The following is a 22,673-nucleotide window of genomic DNA, read 5'->3' as shown; positions in this document are numbered from 1 at the left end:
GACTTGTAGCCCACCAGGAATTCCTCCATCCATGGAATTCTCTAGGCGAGAATACTGGAGTGGGCTGCCATGCCCTTCTCCAGGGGATCTTCCCCAAGGGATGGAACCTGGGTCTCCCGCATTGCAGGTGGATTCTTTATCATCTGAGCCCCCAGGGGAGCCCCCGGTGTGTTCAAAGGCGGGACCACCAGGAAGCAGCTCAGCAAATACTGGGATGTGTCAGTCAGTCCCTCCCACGTCGCCGGAGAGAAACATTAACTTAAAAACTGTCTTCCTGGAATCTTTTCACAGACTCCTCACAGCCAGAGGGGGGCTGGGCAGTGCTGCGGGTGTTTCTTCCTGACACGCGCGTCACTGTGTGTAAAAGCTGTGCTAGGAAGCTGCGGCCTGGCACCGTGTCTTTCCCCCCAGATTTCTGGAGATCAGCCTCTCTGAAGCAGGACATGGGACCCAGGCCACAGCTCCTCTTGTGATGGGGGCAGTGAAGGCGGGGTCAGGGTGCGCCCCCTGAACTGGACACGCGAGCGGCCGAGGGCATGTCCCCTGAGCAGGGCTGTCCAGGCCAGGCCATGGAGCCCCCAGGCCCTTTAAGGGCGGCACGGGTCCCGGCTCTGTGGGGACCCTCGCCGCTATCCCCACGCCGGCACTGCCCGGGTGCTGACCGAGGATCACCCTGAGGTCTCCCGGCAGGTTGTGCTCAGCCTTCTGGGGAGGAAACACCTCTCCGCAGGCATGGTGTCTGGGACGGGGGGGTTCCTCTTACCTGGTAAGCCTGGGTTCCCCGGCCAGCCAGAGTCTCCTTTGATGCCAGGCGCTCCGGCCCGTCCCGGGTCTCCCTGAGGCCCCTGGAGCCCTGTGAGTCCTGGAAAGCCTGGGGGACAGATAGATCCTTCAGGGGGCATGCAGGCGCCCCGAGGCCTCCTGGCCTCCAGCTAAGGGGCTGGGTGGGTAAGGACCAGCGTCCCCTTCACGTGGCCTTGGTGGTGTGAGCACAGCCTGGGCATCAGAAGAGCTCGTGTGTGCATATTGTCATTCTCGGGTCCACACGGGAGCCTGGGCACAGCCCAGAGACCCTCCGAGGGTCAGCCTCCCTGCGGTCACAAACGCCAGAAAACAGCGAGCACAACAGTAGCAAGAAAAATCACCAAAGGGATTCCCTCCTGTAACTCGGCCTCTGACGAATTCCGCGACTCAGACGCCAAAAGGGGGCTGTCACGGCAGGTACAGAGAGACAGACGGACACACAGACTCGGCCGTCAGTCCCGCGCGTCCTGCACAGCCGGGCTGTGTGCACGTGGGGACGGACATGCGGGGGGAGCTCCTGGCTGTGACTGCAGGGGACGAGCTGACAGGCAGAACCGGCCGGCCTTGTTCTGGGCCCGCGGAGACCGCGGGCTCAGCCGCACCAGGAGGGCGGTGTGACCGCTGGACCTTACCTTTTTGCCCTTTGAATCCAGGGGGGCCCTGGACTCCAGCCAGGCCGGTGATTCCTGGAAAGCCGATATCACCCTCAGTGCCTCTCTCGCCGAAGAATCCCTTTTGACCTGGAACCACAGATGCGCTGCTTGGAACAATCAAACCACAGCTGCCGTGCAGTTGGGGCTTAACGTGGAGTTCAGGGGTGCCTGGTAAAGGCTCGTGGGGTCGGGGGTGCAGATAAAGGCCCCTGGGGTCAGGGGTAAGGGTAAAGGCTCGTGGAATCAGGGATGCGAGTAAAGACTCGTGGGGTTCAGGGGTGCGGGTAAAGGCCCGTGGGGTTCAGGGATGTGAGTAAAGGCTCGTGGGGTTCAGGGGTGCGGGTAAAGCCCCGTGGGGTTCAGGGGTGCGAGTAAAGGCTCATGGGGTTCAGGGGTGCGGGTAAAGGCCCGTGGGGTTCAGGGGTGCGAGTAAAGGCTCGTGGGGTTCAGGGGTGCGGGTAAAGCCCCGTGGGGTTCAGGGGTGCAGGTAAAGGCTCGTGGGGTTCAGGGGTGCAGGTAAAGGCTCATGGAATCAGGGATGCGAGTAAAGGCTCGCGGCGTCGGGGGTGCGGGTAAAGGCCCATGGGGTTCAGGGGTGAGGATAAAGGCCCGTGGGGTCGAGGGTGCCTGGAAAAGGATGCTGTGTCCCCGTGGGTGCTCCCCTTGTGAGTGGGGATGCAGATCTTAACCTGTGCTTCCCTCAGCCTGATTTCCCCCGACCCCCGCGCAGCGCCTGTGGTCTGGACGGCTTTGTGCGGCCCCTCCCACTCCGAGTGCTGGAGTGAGTGAGCCAGGACACCGTGGACAGGACAGGGTGCCGCCTCGAGCCCAGGCCATACACGCCTCTGCTCTCTGTCCCCACTCTGCAGGAAGCCAGCTGCCTCGTCGTGAGGACACTGAGCAGCCCCAGGAGAGGCCCTCCCACCAAGACCACCTCAGCCTTGGGTGGTCCAGCCCAGTCCAGCCTTCAGGTGAGGCGGCCCTGCCGACCTCACGATAGAGTCTCATGAGAACCACCCTGTTCCTGAATTCCTGGCCTCAGAAACGTCAGTGTACAGCTGCCGTGGTGCTCTGAGGCACAGTGTTTGGTGCCTTGGTAGGTGGCAGCAGATGGCTCATCTGAGCGGCAGATCCCTCTGTCTGAGCAGTGGATCCCTCATCTGAGTGGCGGATCCCTCATCTGAGTGGCAGAGCCCTCTGTGCAGCAGATCCCTCATCTGAGCAGTAGATCCCTCATCTGAGTGGCAGATCCCTCATCTGAGCAGTGGATCCCTCATCTGAGCAGTAGATCCCTCATTTGAGTGGCAGATCCCTTATCTGAGCAGTGGATCCCTCATCTGAGTGGTGGATCCCTCATCTGAGTGGCAGATCCCTCTGAGCAGCAGATCCCTCATCTGAGCAGTAGATCCCTCATTTGAGTGGCAGATCCCTTATCTGAGCAGTAGATCCCTCATCTGAGTGGCAGATCCCTCATCTGAGCGGTAGATCCCTCATCTGAGTGGCGGATCCCTCATCTGAGCATCAGATCCTTCATCTGAGTGGCGGATCCCTCATCTGAGTGGTGGATCCCTCATCTGAGCAGTGGATCCTTCATCTGAGTGGCAGACCCCTCATCTGAGCACTTGCTGATGCGTGTGGTGCTGGGGAATCTGGGGAGTTAGTCAAGCAGGAAATGTTTGAGCCTTTCAGGTCTGGATCACTCCTGGAATCTGCATTTTAAATGAACTCCTTGGGCAAAGCTGCTTATTGGCAGACTTAGATTCCGGGTCACACATTTTGGTGTTTCTGGGACACTGATTATTTTGGATGGGAGATCCAGCCAGCCTGAGGCATCATGTGTCTGGGACGAGAGCCTTCGGGAGACCAAAAGATGGATCCACAGGAGTCCAGAAGAGCTTGTAGGCGGGGCTGCCTGGCCCTAAGTGTCACTTAGGATCTGACCTCAGCTAGACCGACCACCCCTTCCCATCCTGAAGCTCATTCTCATTAAAGCACCAGCTTAGCACCCTCTTCATTGGTCCATCACGCGAACAGACTCCTTCACCCTGAGCATTCCTAGGAGCACGTGGCCAGGGGTGGGGGGTGTCTCCTGAGATAGAAACCCATGAAGGAGCATCTAGTCCAAGCCCCTTGGGATGTGACCACTGGCAGGAATTCTGACCTTGAACTTCAGTGATGCTTACAGAGGGGGCGTGACACCCCCTGACGTCCATAGGCTGGGGGGGTTGCCTTCCTTGCTGTCTTACTCAGGAGAGGGGTCTGACTCCACCTGCTTTTCCTCTAGACCCTTCACCGCTTGCAGGGGCTCCGGCCATTGCATCATCTGCTTTGTGCATCATCATCCCAGGAGCCCAGGCTTACATGGTAGTTTAGAGGCTGCAGCGACTCCCAGCACCAAGCGCTGCTTCTCGCCATCTTCCCTTGCAGGGAGATACAGGCTTCCTGATGTCCTCACACTCAATGTAATAAAAAATCCCACTCTTCCTTGCATGTTGGGCTTGGAGACCTCAGACCAGCCCTACAACGTGCTCCGTGGGCTCACTAGGTAATGGCACAGTGCGCGAGCCAGCTCACGAGTGACTGCAGAGGAGGGGCAGGGTTGCAGAGGACGGGGGACGCGGATGGCTTGGGTACCTGGTATTCCGGTGGTGCCCCGCTCCCCCTTCAGGCCCGGGCTCCCGGGGAGATCTATCGTGTCTCCGATGTCACCTGTCATGTGCGGAAAAGGTGGCTGAGGTCAGGTCTCCTGAGGTTGCTTTTGTAGCTTCTATGGTGCTACAACCTGAATGCGAGTGATTTGCTTCTACATGACTAAGAGCACCCGTGGGCCCACCATCCCCATGCTGCCCAGGGTGCTCTAGATCGGGGGTGGCCTGTTTTCTCCCAGCAGCACTCACCGAAGTCACCAGTGGGGCCGACCTCGCCGAAGAGGCCTGCTCTCCCGGGAACGCCCTTGTCACCCTGGAGCAAAGTCAAACAGGAAACCATCTTACAGGCCGTTCATGAGGTGTGCAGTTCTGAAGGGTGAGCATACCCAGCTATTGCACTAAAACCAGTTCTCAAGGTTTTTATGTCGTCATTTTGTAGAAAAGTCCTCAAGTTTTCCAGTGTAATATAGTAATAGCAGATGGTCCACACACTTGTTCTTACTAAACTGCAAAGTAGTGACCACAGCAGTTTTCTTTTTGGCCACACCCTGCATGGCGTGTGGGGTCTTGGTTCCCCGGCCAGGGATCAAACCCGCAGCCCCTGCAAAGCAAGGCGGAATCTCCACCGTGGACTGTCAGGGAAGTCCCAAGAGTGGCGGTTTTATTGCAATTAATAACGTCAGTGACACGGTGACGGGGATAATCAGGACTGCACCCTGCCCTCTGCCAGGCTGACCTGGGCAAATGCGCCGGATCCCAACTCAGGAGCCCACTGCAGCCTCAGAGCAGCTCTGCGAGGCAGGTCCCGTTATCTCCCCACATTTGAGAGGGGAGGCAAAGAGAGGCGCAGAGACTTTCCCAGAGGCATTCAGTTCCCAAGTGAGATGTTAGCTTGGCTTGTGGACCCTAACTGGACCTGTCAGTCCCGCGCTGTGGACCGCGTGCTCGGGCCAGCAGGCCTTGGGAGAGGCGCTCCCAGGAGGCATCCACTTACCCTACTGCCCGTGAAGCCTTGGAACCCCATGATTCCGGGGGAGCCGGGCACGCCGGGGAACCCCGGGGAGCCGGGCACACCGGGGATTCCAGTGTCTCCTTTGACTCCTTTGATCTGGCCGGGTCTCCCGGGCAGCCCTGGGATTCCCGACAGCCCAGGGATACCTGGCATTCCAGGAAGGCCTGCAGGAAGACGGGTGTGACTTTCTGGGGACCCTGCTCTGCTTCCCAGCCTCCGGGAACCACCCCAGCCCCTCGGGCAGACCTCAGGTGTCGGGAGGGCTGCAGAGCGTGGATGTGGGCACAGGGGTGCCCCTGCCGTGCCCTCAGATGGATTGGGGCCGGGCAGGCAGGGGACCCCAGGCCTCCAGCTCCGAGTCGGGCCGGGCCTCACCTTTCAGGCCCAGGTACCCTTTCAGTCCCATGGGGCCTTCGTCTCCCTTCTCTCCTTTGATGTCTTTCATCCCTGGCTCGATGAGGGGGGGCGGTCCTGGGGGCCCGGGGTCTCCTCGGCTGCCTGGAAGGGAGTAGAATGCGGTCACCGCCTGGCCCTCTGAGGCAGGCGTTAGCACCCACGTCGGGAAGGCCGCTCGGCCGCGCTGGCCTTCCTGCCTTCCTTTCTGTGGAGCCCGGGTCCTGCTGGGCTGAGCCCTGGGTGGCAAGGCTCCCCTGAGACCGCGAGCTGGGGACCCAGGTGACGGGAAACCCCATCCTCCCACCACCGCCGACTTCAGAACATCTCTATCCCCCCAGAGGACTCTGCGCCCACAAGCAGCCCCGCCTCTGTCCCCCTCTCAGCAACTGAAACCGCCGCCCCCTTCCTGCCTCTGGACCGGCCCGTTCTGGGCGTTTCAGCAAACGGAAGCAGGTAACACGTGGCGCGGTGTTTTCAGGTTTCATCCGTGTTGTTGCAGTATGTGTCAGAGGCTAATTCTCTCGTAGGTGAACAGTATCCCCCAACGGCTAGGCCACGCTTTCCTTATCGGTGGTGGTTGTGGGAGCTGTTTCTGGCTGGGGCTGCTGTGTGAAGCACTCTGCCATGAAATTCGTGCACGAGTTTCTGGGTGGACCTGTTTCAGCTCTCATCCAGGAGGGCACACCCAGGAGGAGATTTGCCAGGTAACTCTGTTTGCCTTTCTAAGGCACCGCCAGCTTCTCCACCCGGGCCGCACCCGGTGAGATTCCCCCCAGTGGGGTCTGAGGCTCCAGGTCTTTGCATCCCCATCCACGCTTGTTATTAATAACTCAGTAATTTTAGAGACGGTGATGACACTTTCAGAACAAGGGTGTCTGAACAAACGTCATGGAAACACAGCTTGTTGGGAACACTCTTCCTCAACGCGCGCCTCCCACGGGGCGGGCCCAGGGCTTGGTCCCGGCTCCCTCCTGGGGGTCACCGTCTCCCCACTGGGGCGGGCCCAGGGCTTGGTCCACGCTCCCTCCTGGGGGTCACCGTCTCCCCACTGGGGCGGGCCCGGGGCTTGGTCCAGGCTCCCTCCTGGGGGTCACCGTCTCCCCACTGGGGTGGGCCCGGGGCTTGGTCCAGGCTCCCTCCTGGGGGTCACCGTCTCCCCACTGGGGTGGGCCCGGAGCTTGGTCCAGGCTCCCTCCTGGGGGTCACCGTCTCTCTGCATGGAGTGGATCTGTCCACCTGGACTGCCGTGTCCCTCTTTCACCAAAGGTGCTTCCTGCCCTTCAGAATATACCTGGGGTGCATTTCTCAGGATGTTTTGGTTCTTAAAGCTGGGTCAGTTTGGTTCTCAAGTGTCCTTCGGCTAGGGGCACTCCCTTATTACACGGCCAGTGCGCTGTGGCAGGGACCAAGTTCCTGGAGCTAGTTTCTTCTGTAATGGTGTCTAGTGTGTGGGTTCCTGGGACACTGTTCTGAGCAGTGTCGGCCCCGCTGAAAGGGAGTCTCAGTCTGGCTGAGAGGGGACATACCTTTCACACCCGGCTCACCAGCCAGGCCCTTCAGCCCTGGAATTCCGAAAAACCCTGCCTCTCCTTTGATTCCTGGGAGCCCAGGTCTGCCCTTGAGGCCGAGCATGCCTTCAAAGCCGTCCATCCCGGGGGAGCCCCTGGCCCCTACAGAGAGAACAAGAAACACGCTGGGTCAGGCACAGATGGTCAGTGCAGTGGCAGCCCCTCTGACTTGCGTGAGGAGGCGCTGAGACTCTCAACCTCAGTATGGTTTCTCAGTAGGGCTTCTCAGCACTTCCTAAGGGGACCGTCTGCGCCGTGAGGGCAGAGTCAGCCTGTGGGCCATCGGGCACCAGACGCAAGGCCACTGCCAGTGGACACAAAGGAGGAAACTGGAAGTCACCGCTCCGTGGTCTTTCTACCGGGTTAGAAAGAGGTCCCGGGAGTCAGCCTGGTGCCAGCACTGCAAAGGCCAGAGAACAGAGCTGGGGGCCCCGCCTCACACTCGAGCAGGGAGATCTAGGCTGGGGACCAAGCGCTTCTCTTTGCTGTGGTGTCTGTTCAGCAGCCAGCCTCCGGACCTGAATCCCTTCTCCCGGGGGAGTGCCCCTCGCAGATAGTAAGGTCTGCTCCTCAGACACCGCCCCCCGCCCCACCGTGGTAAGTAGACACACTGGCACAGCGGTCACAGCCAGCCTGGGCAGCGTCCGCAGTCCCCAGGGCCCAGAGCCGGCGGGCACTCCACCCTGCGGGGCTGCCCCCCGCCCCAGGCAGACCCGTGGTCGTGCTCTGCGCTCACCTTTCAGTCCCGGGGCACCGGGCATTCCAGACACTCCTTTAAATCCGGGGTGTCCAGGGTGACCTCTCTCTCCTTGCTGTCCAGGGTCACCTCTGTCCCCAGAGCCGCCTTTCATGCCCACGGGGCCAGGGACGCCGGTGTCCCCCGGCTCTCCTCTGTCTCCAGGCAGACCTGTCAGGAGGGGGAGGGACATAAGACAGGATGAACTGGCCGCACAGAGGGATCTCCTCTCAGGATACCTTGGAGACCTCGGCCATAACAGCTTTTGGTTAGAAAACTGTCTGGGAAGGACGCTGGGAAGTGTGACCTCAGAGGTGAGCATCAAGGTGTGAGCGGTGGACCCTCCTGTCTGGTGACATGCGTGTCCTGAACCTGTTACCGGCTGGACTGTGTCTCTGCAGAGCACGCATGTCCCAGCCCCAGACCGCAGGATGTGACGGCATTCAGCGCTGGCCTTCAGAGAAGGGGCTGAGGTTAATTAAACGAGTTTGCGAGGATGACCCTAAGCCAGGATGATGGGTGTCCTTATAGAAAGAAGACATGAGGATGCCGGCACAGGAGGTGTCCCTGTGAGGGCCTGGGGAGAAGCCGGCCGGCCGTCCACCATGGGGACGGGGCCTGGGAGGGAGCACCTCTGCCGCCGCCGTGACCGTGGGCTTCAGCCTCCGACTGCAGAAGGATGAACTCCTGTCCCGAGCCGGGCCGTGTGCGGCGCTTTCAGAGCCCCGGCGGCTCTGCAGGGTGGGCTCCCTAGGGCACACCCGAGTCCCCCCTCCACTACATGGGAGCGTGGGTCCTTACCTTGAAAGCCGGGGGCGCCCGGGGGCCCCAAGGGCCCCTCCCGACCAGGCGCTCCTGGGAAGCCGTGCTGTCCTGGTGGCCCTGGCAGTCCTGGCTGGCCTGAGAGTCCGGGGGAGCCCGGCTGGCCCTTCTGGCCTGGCATCCCTGGCATGCCCTGGCTTCCTGCGGGAGGGGAGATGATACTGTGAAGCCAGCCCCGCATGGCTCACTGCAGGGGACAGCTCCTCCTCAGCGCTGTCACAGGAGGACGTCACGTCCCACCACGGAGGCAGCCCCGGTCAGCCTGGGCTCGGACGCTGGGCTGAAGACAGCACAGTTGATACCCTAACAGCTGATGCCTCTCTGATGGAGATCCCACACGGCCTGGTGGTCACCCCACCCGCTCCAGCAACACAAGCCCATGGAAGTCTGCGCTCTGGGCTCTCAGGGCCCGCTTTGCATAAACTGGACACACAAAGCTTTGGGTACCTTGTTCACACACCAGTCAACGGGCACCCTGCCGCCTTGCTGAACATGCACGGGTGAGGTGGTGACCGTCACGTTCTCTAAACCTGTCCCTTTTGCACCCACACCTTGAGCTGCGTGCCAGACCGTCTGTCTTCCTCGTAAGCCCTCTCTGAGCACAGCCCACCCCTGGCTTCTTCACGCCGACCGCACCCGTCCTGCAGCCGCGGGCCCCCCACACCGTTTCCCGCCCGTCTGGGACCAGTTCGAGTCTGTGGCCGGCGGGGAACTGGACCACGCACCTCGAGGTGAGTGGCGGGCGGGCGAAGCTTCAACTGCGGCTCCCCATTACTCCCAGCCCCCCTCCACATCCACGGAGGAACTGTTTCTACGAAACCGGCCCCTGGTGCCAAAACAGCTGGGGCCCCCTGGCGTACACAGCATAGCGATCACTGCTCTAGAATGTTCTGAAGGAATGCCGGAACAAAGAGGACACGTGGGACGGAGACCCACGGTCCCGAGTGCGGTCCTGGGCTTCTCCCCTAGCCCCCAGGAGGGATTCTCGACCCCGACCCCCGCCAGGAGCCTCGGAGCAGTGGCCCAGCGCCCCCTCTCCTTTGCCTCTGTGACTCACCCCTGAAGCCAGGCGGGCCTCTTTCTCCGGGAGGGCCCTTTGGTCCGGGGCGTCCAGGCAGTCCAGAGTCTCCCCGGGGCCCGGGCTGGGCCCCCAGCACTTCTCCAGGAAGGCCCCTGTCCCCTGGGGGCCCGACTGGCCCCGGTAGGCCGGAGGCGCCAGGGAGTCCATCCAGGCCAGGGGGGCCCACTGCACCTTTGGAGCCGCGGGGTCCCATGAAGCCTGAAAGGAAACACAGGGCGTCCCCATAAGCAGAGGTCAGCGCAGAGGTCAGCACAGAGGTCAGCGCCAGAAAGAGACCGGAGACAGCGGGGGCCTGCTGTGGGGGGTCGGCTCGGGGGCCTGCTGTGGGGGGTTGGCTCGAGCGCCTGCCGCGTCTCTGGTCTCGAACCCACACGGCTCCCAGGGGTGTCCTTCTGCCTCCCCAAGTCTGACCCCAGCCCTGCGTGGTAGCTACGGTGGACCACGGGGCAGCCGGGTCAGCGCTCCCTGGACTGAAGCCCTCAGCATTCGCGGGTCTGGGGTCATGAACAGGGAGGTTGTGGACACCAGCAGGCAGGCCTGAATGAGGAACAGGCTTTCACAAGCACCGGGACCTCCTCCAGTCTGATGAGGGCACATCTGACTCGCTGGCCAGTTCCTGCAGTTTAAGCCTGTGATTCCCAAATCCCCTTCGTTTTCAAGGCAAGAAGGTATTAACATACTAGCATCCTAACCGTTCTATAGGTTGATGCCACGATGCCCTTATGGGAGATGAAGCTGCATTCGTGCTGGGGCGGGATCACCTCTGCAGGACAGTGTGACATTTTCTCTTAAAGGCAAAATGCTTGTAGGTTTTGCCTCTTTGTTTTGTATTTACATTCAAAGCTGCACTTACTCACCTTCCAGTGTTTACAAAAGTCTGTATTTGGGATTGACGCTTTTTCTATAATAAAATGTTATCATTTGTGAAAAAAAAAATGAATTAGCATCCTCTCAAAACAATTCACACCTCACTTCAGCACACGTGCTGTCACCAAAGGGACAAAGCTGTAACTTCTCAACATCCCAGGTGGGCGGCAAATGTGGAAACACTTCCCTTTGCTTCTCTCCAAGGCTTTGCTAACAGACACAGGGGGCAGGTTTCCTAGTTCTGCAAATCACGGAGCAACATGTGAAAGGCATGGTCCCTGTGGCCTGGGACACCGACTCCAGGAAGAAGGCCCATCAGGGGCTGATCCTGGACTGTAAGTTTAGGAGTAGACCAGCTGGCGGGGTGCAGGACAGGGAAGGGGCACAGTTCAGCTATTCTTTGCTGAACACGTTTGCTAAGGGTCTACATGTGAGGAATCCACTGTTCTGCGTGAGCCTAGACATCTGGAATGTTCTCTTTAGTTCCTGGAGCTTGGTTGAAAGGAATGCTGACAGGCTGGAGAGCAGTCAAGGAAGGACGGGAGATTTCTGCGGGCACAGACACTGAGTCATAAAAAAGAAATGTTTGCATTCCTGGTGTCAGGTCTCCCACTTGCGAGATGTCTATGGGGCATGTGGCCACGGTTTCCCCTTGTGGGTGAGGGGTGCTTATGGAGCAGAACCACTGACTCAAGGAACAATCAACGGGGACCTCCTGGGAGGCAGGCTTCATTCCAACTGAGAACTTTCTAGAAGTAGGAGAGTTTGGATGTTTCACCAGTGCGGGGCGGCGAGAGTGATTCCAGGGAGCCTAGGAGAGGATGTGGCCGGGATCCTGCAGCGGGTGTTTGGCTGGGTGGGTCGGGGGGGGCCCTCAGTGAAACCATCTATAGCTTTGTTCAGATAACACGATTCCCCAGTGCCTGGCCCTCTGTGTACCAAGTAATGCAGCTGGGCTCCCGCACCCACTCTGAGCCAGGACCCCAAAGGGACAGCTGTGTCTGGGGTCACTGAGTCGTTTTCCAGGGTGTGTGGACACACAGGCAGGTACTGCCAACTCCTGCCCACCATTCATTACTGGAAGCACGCTCATTTCCCTCCATATACAGCTAAAATGTTTAAGCTCTTTTAGCTACTCAATGGCTCCCATGATGCTTTGCTGGGTCAAATGTAGGTGAAATGGTTTGAACTGCTGACTCAGACAAGCTGTAAACTGCAGTGCAGACGGGCAATGCCGTGAACAGCAGAACACAGGTGTTCTTTGCGTGGTATCCAGTGAGTGATCAGCAGATCAGATATCGATGATGAGGGCTGAGAGGGTAACTTTACGTGTCCTTAGACTGTCTCATAGCCACCAGAGAAAAACCTTTCTGCCTACGTGTCTTTTTTTTTTCCATGCAAGATCTGTAAGTTTCTTCCACAAAAGATCAGCGATGAAAAGAGAGACATTTTTTAATTTCCCAAGGACGAGCAAAAATTGTCATTGAGCATGTGTTGACAAGTTTCTAAATGTTAAGACAATGGAGCTGGAACACCCAGATCGTACACAGCCCTTCCCCGAACCTACGGGGCCGAGCGGCGTCCCACCCCGACTCACCTGGGGGTCCTGGGAATCCCTCTCGACCTGGATCTCCCGGGAGACCCTTGAGCCCTGGAGCTCCGTCGGCTCCTGAAAATCCTGGGATTCCTCTGAGGCCTTTGGCACCTAAATGACCCAGAGAGACCAGGACAGACATCAGAGCTGTGAGGAGACCCCAGCAGGAGAGGGACAGAGGGGGTCAAGGCCCGCCCCCGACCCCACATGGTCTCTTAGGAAACAGGGAAGTGATGAGCCCAGGGAAGGTCAGCCCAGAAACAGCACCCCTGGCAGCTGACAGGGCTAAGTGTGGGTCTACACTAGCACCTGAGTGTGGGTCTACACCAGCAGTTGAGGGTCGGTCTACACCAGCAAAAGAGGGTCGGTCTATACCAGCAGTTGAGGGTCAGTCTACACCAGCAACAGAGGGTTGATCTACACCATCAACTGTGGGTCGGTCTACACCAGCAGCTGAGGGTTGGTCTACACCGGCAGCTGAGGGTTGGTCTACACCGGCAGCTGAGGGTGGGTCTACACCAGCAAAAGAGGGTGGGTCTACACCGGCAGCTGAGGGGTGGTCTATACTGGCAGCTGAGGGGTGGTCTACACCAGCAAAAGAGGGTCGGTCTACACCAGCAGTTGAGGGGTGGTCTACACCAGCAAAAGAGGGTCGATCTACACCGGCAGCTGAGGGGTGGTCTTCACCGGCGGCTGAGGGGTGGTCTACACCGGCGGCTGAGGGTGGGTCTACACCGGCGGCTGAGGGGCGGTCTACACCGGCAGCTGAGGGTCGATCTACACCGGCAGCTGAGGGGCGGTCTACACCAGAAACTGTTGGTCTACACTAGCAACTGAGCATCAGTCTACATTCAGCAACTGAGGGTCAGTGTAGACCAGCACTGGAACTTCGGTCTCCACCAGAAGCCGAGTGCTCTTCGCGCCCCTCTCTTCTCACCTGACGGGTGTACCTTCTGGGCTCTGCTTCCCCTGGACCCGCTGAACACTGTCTCGGAGCCCACCCCCCCGGAGTGGTCGCCACTCTGGGGCCAGCAGCCTTGGCGCCTGTGTGGGGTCCACGGCGGACAGGCCTCTCCAGGGCTCAGGCAGGGAGGGTCATGGAGAGCCGTGTGGACGACAGGCTCAGGGTTCAACTAGCTTCCTGCAGCGATGAGCGCAAGCCAGCCCCCCGCAGAAGCAGCCAGCGTGCGGCACGGTACCCAGAACCCGGGACGTCTGGGCAGGGGGGCCACCAGGGCCAGAGAAGGTGGGGACGCTGCGAGCAGGGCGGGAAGGGCTTTCCCGTTACCTGGGGGGCCGGGGAGACCCGGCTGGCCTGGGGATCCTTTGGGTCCTCCAACACAACCTGCCAAGAGAGAAGAGGGCCGTTTTAACCACTGTCCACACCCAGCCTCATGGCGTCAGACGTTGCTAAGGTCAAGAGCATCGGCCGTGAAAACCTGCTTCCACTTAACGATCAGTATGATCTGATGATTCAATTAATCTTGATGCTGATACAACTTTAATTTCACTGTGTAATGCAATCGTAATGTTAATATAAAATGCAAATGAAGGCAGTCCCATTGGAGGCTAACGGGGGCCATGCTGGTGAGGGGGGTACCCCTCATCAGGGCAAGTCAGCCTCGTTCATCTGGGCCCCCCCATCCACATCAGCCAGTATGGGTGCCTTTCTTTGTCTGGAAATTTCGCCGGGGATGGAGGAAGACTTTGAAATTTGCTCTGTGACTTTGATTATGTTCAGAACCGGCCACGACTTGCTGCTGGGTTGTGTAGACGAAACCTGGAGGTGGCCGCCTCTGGCTGCGGACACCACGCAGGGGCGTTTTATCAGACCAGGCACCTGTGCAGGGGCAGCGGTTCTTTGAGAGGCCTTTTGTCCGTCAGCCTGGGATCCGGCAGGGCTCCTACCTTGGCCCCATCTGATGGCCAGAGAGGAGCTGTGGGCTCCTCTGCCACAGGAGCGGTCTGAGGTGCACACACGGCCAGCCCAGGTCATCAAAAGAAAGGACCCTGGACGTCTTCAGGGGGCTGGGCCTCCAGCCTGCAGAGCCGCACCCCCAGGGCCTTCCTGCAGCTGCGAGACTGGCCTGACCCCTGGAAGCTCCGTGGGTGCTGTTCCCGCTCTGCACCCTGGCCCGAGTGCCTGACCCACCCGCACACCCCGTGGTGGGGCCCACAGGTCCTGATGCTCTTCTCCAACCCTAGCCTGCATCTTGGGAGGCAGCCCCAGACCTCGGCTCCCACAGGCGAGCCGATGCCGCCCCGATGTCCAGATGGCCTGTCAGCCTCTTCAGCTCTGAAAACCTCACCCTCTGCGCTCTGCTCTTCAGATCCTGAGCAGGCGCCCCCTGGACTCATCCCTCTGCCTGGCTCCCCTTCTCAGCTTCTAGGCCCCCCGGCTGGAGACTTCACCTGTCTGATGGCAGCCGAGTCCACTTCTGGACTGCCCCCGCCCCTCCACGGAGCCAGGGTCACCGGGCCTCCTGTCTATATCCATCGGCCCTGCTCTCTCAAGCACTCATTCATGGCTGGACCAAAGTCTTCTCACATGTAGACCTGATCCTCACCCTATTTAACGGGTCAATAATGCACAGCTGTCCTTCACACACATACAGACTCACGTTCTGGGTGAGAAAGCACTTATTTATCCGTTGAGTCTTACCGACCCTGTGAACAGAGGCTTCGTACTGTAGGGGCAACTTGGTGACAGGTGGTCATCCCCGGCCCTGCCCTGGGTTCTAAGGCGAGTCCGCACATGTTTCTACCCTGTCGGTGGCTCCGTGCCCCCGGCGGGACCCCCGGTCGTTCTCCCTGAGCACAAACTCTATAAACAGTTTCTAGGGGTCCTGTCGGGACAGTACCTGGCTGGATGGTCTCCTGTCCGTCTGCTCCGATGGGTCTTTTCACACCCGAGTCACAATCTGGGAGAGAGACGTAGCGACAGGGTGAGGCAATTGTGCAACAGTGGAGAGCATCTGTGTGCGCACGCGCGTGCATGTGGGTGCGTGGTGGTGGGAAGGCTGGGGTGGGCGGGGCACTGGAGGCCCGTCTCTGAACTTCAGTGCTCAGCCGCTGTGCGTCCAGCACGGGTGCGGCCGGCACTGGGTCTGGAAGACCCCGCGGCCGGTGGCGCACGTGTGTGCTGAGAACCGATGCAGCAGCAAGCGCCTCGTGTGACCCCCCGCACCCCCCGCCCACACACGCTGGAGAAGAGCAGCAGGGGCAGAAGCAGAGTGTCTCACGACTGTGCAAGAGGCGAGCCTGGGCCCTCGTACCGATCTGTCCTGGAGAGCCGGGGAGGCCGGGAGGCCCTGGGAAGCCTGGTGGTCCGGGCAATCCAGCATCGCCGGGGAAGCCGCGCTCGCCTTTGGGGCCTGGCAGGCCCAGTCCTGGGGGGCCCCTCTCCCCTGGAAGGCCCTTCGTGCCGGGGGCTCCTGGTTGGCCTGTGTCCCCTCTGGGGCCTTTGATGCCATCGCCCTGTGAGAAATGCAGAGCATTTCTTACAACACATGGAAGCACCAAAGACAGCCATCTTGCCAGGCTCGCTGCCTCGATGCCCAAATTCCGCGTTATGGACGTGGGGCAGAAGACAGCAGGGATGAACAGAACCCCAGTCACGGTCTGGCCAGGTCACAGAAATAAAGGACAGATGTCCCAACAGCCATGAACAAGACTCTAGAGGATGGGAATCTGAGTACTTTTCTTTTCCAAGCTCTGCTTGGACCTTCATTCTCAGGAGGAATTTCTTTGAGAGAGCACTTAGGCAGATATCTGGCTAAACAGGGCAGGAACACGTTAGTTTATCTTTAGGACTTAGCACCTGTTACCGGTCTCCTATTCCCAAGGGGCAGTGCAGTGGTAAACGGGAGGAAGTCTTTGGATGAGAAAGAGCAGCGAGCTTGTTAGGATAACGAGAGATGGTGGGACCAGGAGAGCGGAAGCGGGAGGCAGAGAGCTCCCCCATGTCCAGTTCACTCCGCTCCTCGGGCTGGGATGAGCTCGGAGTGGGGAGGAGGACTCTGGTGTCCGCGGCCACCCACCCCTCGCTGTCTGCCCTCCGTCTTCCCGCAGAAACGAGGCTGGGGGCTCTGCCTCTATCACACACACTCTCTTGCAACACGGGTGTGCGTGTGTTGCAAAAGCGAAGTTGTGTGTTTTACAAGCAATCCTGGAAAAAGTGTTCCCCCCTCCATCTAGGAATCTTCAGCTGGCAGAGGGGGCGGGTCTCTCATGATACATTATGGCAGGAGGAATGTTTATTTCTGCTTTTTCTTTCAAATGTTCACTCTGGGCTTGGCTCCAACCCTAATCACTGTTTCCTTAAAAACTATGATTCCTGCTCATCAAAAGAGGACAGGTTGAGCTGGGAGGATGTCGTGCTGGTGAGTACCTCCGACGCTCAGGTGTGTGAGAACGTGGCTGACGAGGGTGAGGGCTGAGCCCCCTCTCCGCTCCCCGCACCCCCCGAGGTACTCACGGGAGGGCCTGGGAGTCCGTGGAACCCATCGAGCCCGGGTGGTCCTGGGATGCCGTCGCTACCTTTCAGCCCTGGCGCGCCTGGGACGCCTGGCTGGCCCCGCTCACCTGGGGGAGGAGCACGGCGTGAGTCTACCCTTCCAGGGCAAGCGGAGGGCGAACGGCCTTAGACCTGCCGCCCACAGAGACTCACCTTTGGTGGTGATGGTCCTGGAGTCTCCCTTCATTCCTTTGGGCCCGGGGGGACCGACGTTACCAGGGGCTCCCTATGGAAACAGACACACAGTTCCTTCTTTCTCCACCCTGGTCGGGGCCTCCGAGAAGACAACGATTCCTGCTCATACGACTTGAGGGCCTTTACCTGGCATCAAGCCCAGAGCCAGATACTTCTGTCCGGACTGCCCCGTGCCACGGCCACCACCCACCAATGGCCACTTGAACGGGGCCGGTGGAACTCAGATGCTGACTGTAAAATTTTAAGTAGCTAAAACTTAAGGGACGTAGTCACACATGGCTGGATGCAGAAAGTAAGAACCTTGCCGCTCAGCGTGTGGTCTGCAGGTGGGCAGCCCCGGCCTCCGCGGGAGCTTGTCAGGAAGGCAGACTCTCAGAGCCCAGCCCAGGGACGCAGAAACGCCGTCTGCAAACTCTTTAACTTTGGAGAAGCGATCCTCTACCACGACTTCAAGGCTGCTAACTCAACTACGATTTTGTAGAATCTGGACAAATAGTAAGCCGCCAGGTATGAACGATGGATGTTTGTGATCGTTCAGTATTGAGCAATAAGAGTATTTATTCTATAGCTTGTCTTCCTGACCGAAGTCAAGGTGGGAAAAAAAAATCATACTTTAGAGACAACTCGAGTGGGGGACATTCACATTTTAAGCTGTAAAATCTAGTTTAGGTCTTTCAGTGAGCAGAAACGAGTAGATGAAGGTTTCAGGATGCATTAAAAAAATTATTAGTTAGTTTCAGCACGCCAGAACTTTTAGCTGTGGCACATGGGATCTAGTTCCCTGACCAGGGATGGAACCTTGGCCCCCTGCACTGGGACTGCAGAGTCTCAGCTACTTGACCACCAGGGAAGTGCCAGGATGCATTTTAATGTGCACGATATGCTAGTTTGGGGCAACTCTTGGTTGCTGGTATTTGCAAGAATATGGGAGCTTTAAGTGTTGGTTTAATTAAATGGAATGTTTCAAATGAAATGTTCTTTTCTCCTTAAAAAGCCCACAGATACTTGATTTATCGATTTTGTTCTTTGCAGGAAAGGGTGACATTCTCTCTGTATTTAGAACAAAGTCTCCCACTTTTGCAGGGCGTGACTAGGAGGTGTTGGGCAAGTGGATGGACACATGGGTTCATTTACTAACTGACTTCCATATTTGAGGCGTTCTTGCAGATCCTATCAGTATAGTTATTAAACCACAAAAAAACCTGTCTGAGGCTTTCCTGCCACAGATACATAAGCATACAATCAAACGCAAGCTGTGGCTCAGTGGTAAAGAATCCGCCTGCTGATGCAGGAGATGCGGCTTCATTCCCTGGGTGGGGAAGATCCCCTGGAGAAGGGAATGGCAACCCATTCCAGTACTCTTGCCTGGAGAATCCCATGGACAGAGGAGCTTGGTGGGCTACAGTCCACGGGGTTGCAAAAAGCCGAACGCGAGTTAGTGACTGAACAACAACAAAACACAAAGCCTGAGCCGTGTGCACGCAGGCGCTGTGGGGTGTGTGCAACGCGGCTGCGCAGAGCACACGCTCCTGGAGGGTCTAGACGCTCCATGAGCGTAAAATGCTCCATCACTATACAAAGACTCGAACGTCCCACCCATTCGGCCATTACTCAGTGCGGACTCGCACCACGCACGCTTTTTCTGAATTCTTGAGCAACTTCTACGCGCTTAGCCAGGATTCGGAGATGATGCCATTTTTAAACTAGCAGGAAATGGAGCACCTAATGTGTCCAGTTGGATGAAAGCATTTGTTTTCTGGGAAGTCCCAGAAAGGGAGCAGAGAGGGGCTTTAGACCTCATTTTCACCCGCAAAGCTCCCTCAGCGCGAAGCAGTTTGAGCAATGACCCTCTGCACCCGCAGCTTGGGGGGCTGCGCGCCGCTTGCGTCTCGACAGCGTGGCCGGGGGTCCTGAGCAAACATTCCTCTACTGCTGAATATGCAAAATGCTAGACTTCGCACTGTATAAATGTCCCGCAGTTCTCTTTTTAAGTAAAATAATAATAATAATAGTTTCTTTGTCTCCCCCTGAAATTTGCTTTGAAATCACGAGTTCAAACCTGCCACAAAGAAAGACCTACTCTGGACCATCTTTTCTTAGGGTGTGAAATGAGGCCCACTTAGCTGGAATCCACAGGCAGAGAATTCCACACATTCATCCAAAGTACATTCATGATTTACTCGGACGTCTCAGTTTTTATGGAGTGAAGGGAGCCTTCATAAAACACTAAATCTGAAGTACAGACGGGTTTCTTTGTTTGAGATATAACTCTCATAAGATTAATTATTTTAAAGCATACAATTCAGGGTGGGTTTCTTTTCTTTTTTTTTTAGTATTTTCACAAAGTTCTGCAACTATCACTTTTATCTAATTCGAGACCATTTTCATCACCCCAAGAAGAATCAGTCACTCCCATTCTCCATCCTTCCAACCCCTGGCAGCCACCAACCTACTTTGTGTCTGGAGAGCCCTGCTCTGGACACTTCATAGGAATGGTATCGTATGATACCTGTTCTATGGCGTCTGTCTTAATGCACGTAGCGTGGTGTCTCTGAGGGCGCCCCACTGTGGCACGTGTCAGCACTTCACTCCTCTGGATGCATGAATGGACGTCGCATCTGGTGGGGATGCTACGTCTGGACTGTCCGTTTAGCACTTCTGGGCACTGGGGCCGGTGCGCGAACGCCGCAGTGAACGCTAAAGTGCAGGTTTCTGTGTGGACATGTGCTTTCAGCCTCCTGGGTCTGTACTTAGGAGGGGACTTTCCGGGTCACGCGACACCTCTATGTTTGACCTTTTGAGGAAGCATCACGCTGTTTTCCACAATGGCTGCCCCACTTCACGTTCCCACCAGGAAAAGGTTTAAGTGTCTCCGGGAACATGCAGCTTTTTTTGAATGGTGCCCTGGGTGCATAAGTGCTGCTGGTCTAACGTGTATGATTCAGTAAATGAAAGCTGGGCGGGGGGACGTGGGGTCAGGTGTCAAGGTCGTCCTGTCGGTTTCCTGGTAGAACTGGTCTCTCACCTTGAACCCGGCGAACCCGGGGACGCCGTGCTGGCCGGGGTCTCCTTGGCTGCCTTTACTGCCAGGCTGCCCGTTGGCACCTGCAAAGCCCTTGGGTCCTGGCAGCCCTGGCGGACCCCTGATGAACTGATCTGCACATTTACAGTCGCCGGCGTCACCTGCAATGTGGGGGAGACGGGGTGCCGTGCTGTTTATCCGCGACACGCAGTACAACCCTCCTGTGGCTCTGCAGGGGGCAGGAGGGCACGGCAGGCAGGGGCTGGGCTGGGAGGACCGCACTGGGAGGACGTGGCCCACTCTGGTGCTCTCACCCCTGGGCTGGGGGTCTTATTGTCATCTCAGAACCAGCGGAGGGTGGGCTGTCGCAGGAGGGCCAAGCGGCGCCCTGCCCCTCACCCCCAGCCAGCCTCACCTTTCCATCCTTTCTGTCCACGAGCCCCTGGGAACCCGGAGGAGCCAGGGAAGCCCCCACTTCCTTTTTCTCCTTTCAGGCCGAACAGAAAACCTGAGGGAAGACCCACAAAAACGGTATGTCAGCTCAGCCCGGGGCCCGCCGTCTGCTTCCTGCGAGGGAAGGTTTACAGCCGTGTCTCCCAACAGACGCCGACCCCCGCCCCTGCCCAGCTCCAGCCCAAACGCTCTCAGAAAGACACGGAGACTTCCTTTCTGTGGCCACTGCTTCCAGGGCTGGAAAGACATGCGAACACCTGTGATTTCAGTTTTCCCATTAAAGTCTTGGAATAGACATCTTTACTTTTCAGAAAAGCTGAGTCCAAAGAAGAGTTTCGATTGTTTTTAACCATGTATTTTACTTAGGCGTTGAAGACTTGGGGTCACCATGACCTCGGGTTCCCAGAGAGACAAAAACCCAGAGCAAAACCAAGCCACGAAAGGCGTGAAGGGGAGCTCTTCCCTGCTCTGCCCCGCCTGGAACGGCTGCACCTAGACACGCCCCTCCCTGCAGGCCCCAGGGGCTTCCGCTCCGGGTGCACACACGTGCACACACGCACACGTGTAACCGTGAGGATACCCTGTGATCCATCCCCTGCCCAGCTTCCCCCCTCACTAGGGTGGGGACCCTTCAGGTGTCCGGCCCGTCTGCAGGGCTCTGACCGTTCCAATCGAGGACATCTGAGCTACCGTGTTGAGAAATAGACGCTAAAGCCCAGAAACGCTCCGCGTCCCTCTCGAGCGGAGCGCCCTCTCGTGGTGGGAACGAGGTTGTACACTCCCGAGAAGCACCACGGCAGGTGCTGGCGCCCAGGGTCTGGCTCGAGGTCCCGCGTGGGTGGAGACGGGCGAGGCCCCAGCGCAGGACCGTGCTGGCTGGGCTGGTGGGGGAGGGGGGCTGGAGAGGGGAGACCCTGAGTCCCGCTGAGGACTCAGGAAGCTGGAGATGCCCGTGAGACACGCAGCAGTGGCAAGGTGTCCAGTTAACCGCCGGGAGGAGTTTGCTGCTCAGCGTACAGGACTAGGCTCCGGCTGTGGCAGCAGAATCGAAATGCACGGACAGCCATGGCGAGTGCCAGCCCAACAGGCCGGCAGGACTTAGACAGCCGTGGTTGCTCGTCAGCTCTTACTGCTCACAAACACTGGGAGCTGGCCTGTCCTTCTCGAGGCTAAGCACCCTGTGACTCCACACAGACGACACTCTGCACGAGGCACCCCCTGCTCCACACTCTCTCCTGGCATTCTGCATTTCAGAGGGAAGGTCGGGGGCTGATAGCTTCAGGGACACTGGACCCGGTTCCTGAGTTGCCCGATGCCAGCTGTGGCCATTTTGAAACTTCGCAGAAAAAAAAAAGCAAGACCTTCAAGAGGCTATAAAACCTCTCCCTATTCTTGAGAAAGGGGGCACGGTTCTCAAGGCACTAGCCTGCTGTGTTTCCCCTTTGCCTGGCAAAAATAACAAGGCACTCTTTTCTATTTCCTCCAAACTGTCTCTGTGTTTCTATTTGGCATTGTGGACAGGGAGCCAAGATTCTGGCAACGGGGACGCAGTTGGGGACAGCTGGTACATCATGGTGTTAAACTCCTGTCAAAGCAGGAGTCTGCTGGGTGGAGAGATACCGGCAAGGAATTCCATCCTCCACGGGATGGTGGAGGGGAAGAAGGAGGGCCCAGCGAAGGAGCCTCAGAAGGAAGGGGAGAGAGCGAGCCAGGGAGGAGTGTGTGGAGGGGGTGCCGGCCGGGGGGCTCTGATGGAGCAAACGGTACCCAGCATAGGCTCCATGGGCACTGGGGGCCAGCTCAAGAGCTTGTCAGCCTGGTGGTGGACTGAGGGCTTTATGCTATGTCTCCAAGTTCTCCTGATGAGTTAGGAGAAGCTAGTATTACAGGGAGGTATTTAACCATGGATACTTCAGGGGTGCTGGCTTTTAAAATCTGAGACAAAGACACTGTGGGTGTTCTTGACACTGTTTGCAAGTCTAGCCAGAAAAGACACTTCGGGGCTCTCTGAAGGCGCACCTCCCTCCCTCCTTCCTACACTGCCTTTTCTCCATCTGATATATTAATTAAATTAATAATTGCAAGCGAGTCCTAAAGAACAGCAGTGAGCCCCTGTGATCTTTCCGACACGATTTTCCCGAAGTGGCCATAAGAAGCCTGGCCGTATCCCGACTTATTCTAGAGCAGAGTGGAACTCTGCCAACAGTCATCCTGGTTAACCGAGCTGGAGCTGGGGGTAAGCAGACGCTCGTTCAGAAAGAAACTGTCTTCATGGTTCGCTTTTGCTGGAACCGCGAAAGACTAAA

At 58.0% G+C, this 22,673-nt stretch overlaps 1 protein-coding gene across 2 annotated transcripts in view; it reads right to left on the bottom strand.

Moving 5' to 3' along the window:
- Positions 1 to 22,673, bottom strand: part of COL4A2 (collagen type IV alpha 2 chain) — a 161,595-nt gene that overhangs the window by 13,589 nt on the left and 125,333 nt on the right. For both annotated transcript variants that reach the window (XM_059892323.1, XM_025000171.2), the window contains exons 21-38: positions 20,330 to 20,422; positions 19,918 to 20,075; positions 16,851 to 16,923; positions 16,659 to 16,765; positions 15,457 to 15,658; positions 15,043 to 15,102; positions 13,470 to 13,526; positions 12,185 to 12,292; positions 9,697 to 9,918; positions 8,619 to 8,780; positions 7,818 to 7,988; positions 7,040 to 7,183; positions 5,493 to 5,615; positions 5,100 to 5,281; positions 4,355 to 4,418; positions 4,092 to 4,166; positions 1,437 to 1,544; positions 764 to 871 (exon numbers count right to left, since the gene is read on the bottom strand). In XM_059892323.1, coding sequence (XP_059748306.1) covers positions 764 to 871; positions 1,437 to 1,544; positions 4,092 to 4,166; positions 4,355 to 4,418; positions 5,100 to 5,281; positions 5,493 to 5,615; positions 7,040 to 7,183; positions 7,818 to 7,988; positions 8,619 to 8,780; positions 9,697 to 9,918; positions 12,185 to 12,292; positions 13,470 to 13,526; positions 15,043 to 15,102; positions 15,457 to 15,658; positions 16,659 to 16,765; positions 16,851 to 16,923; positions 19,918 to 20,075; positions 20,330 to 20,422 — 2,217 coding nt within the window. The remainder of the gene's footprint in view (positions 1 to 763; positions 872 to 1,436; positions 1,545 to 4,091; positions 4,167 to 4,354; positions 4,419 to 5,099; positions 5,282 to 5,492; positions 5,616 to 7,039; positions 7,184 to 7,817; positions 7,989 to 8,618; positions 8,781 to 9,696; positions 9,919 to 12,184; positions 12,293 to 13,469; positions 13,527 to 15,042; positions 15,103 to 15,456; positions 15,659 to 16,658; positions 16,766 to 16,850; positions 16,924 to 19,917; positions 20,076 to 20,329; positions 20,423 to 22,673) is intronic.

Source organism: Bos taurus, chromosome 12 (assembly GCF_002263795.3).
Source record: "Bos taurus isolate L1 Dominette 01449 registration number 42190680 breed Hereford chromosome 12, ARS-UCD2.0, whole genome shotgun sequence".
In the NCBI taxonomy this organism is placed as follows: domain Eukaryota; kingdom Metazoa; phylum Chordata; class Mammalia; order Artiodactyla; family Bovidae; genus Bos; species Bos taurus.
Note: the sequence above shows the minus strand (reverse complement) of the source record. Positions and strands in the feature narration are given on the sequence as shown.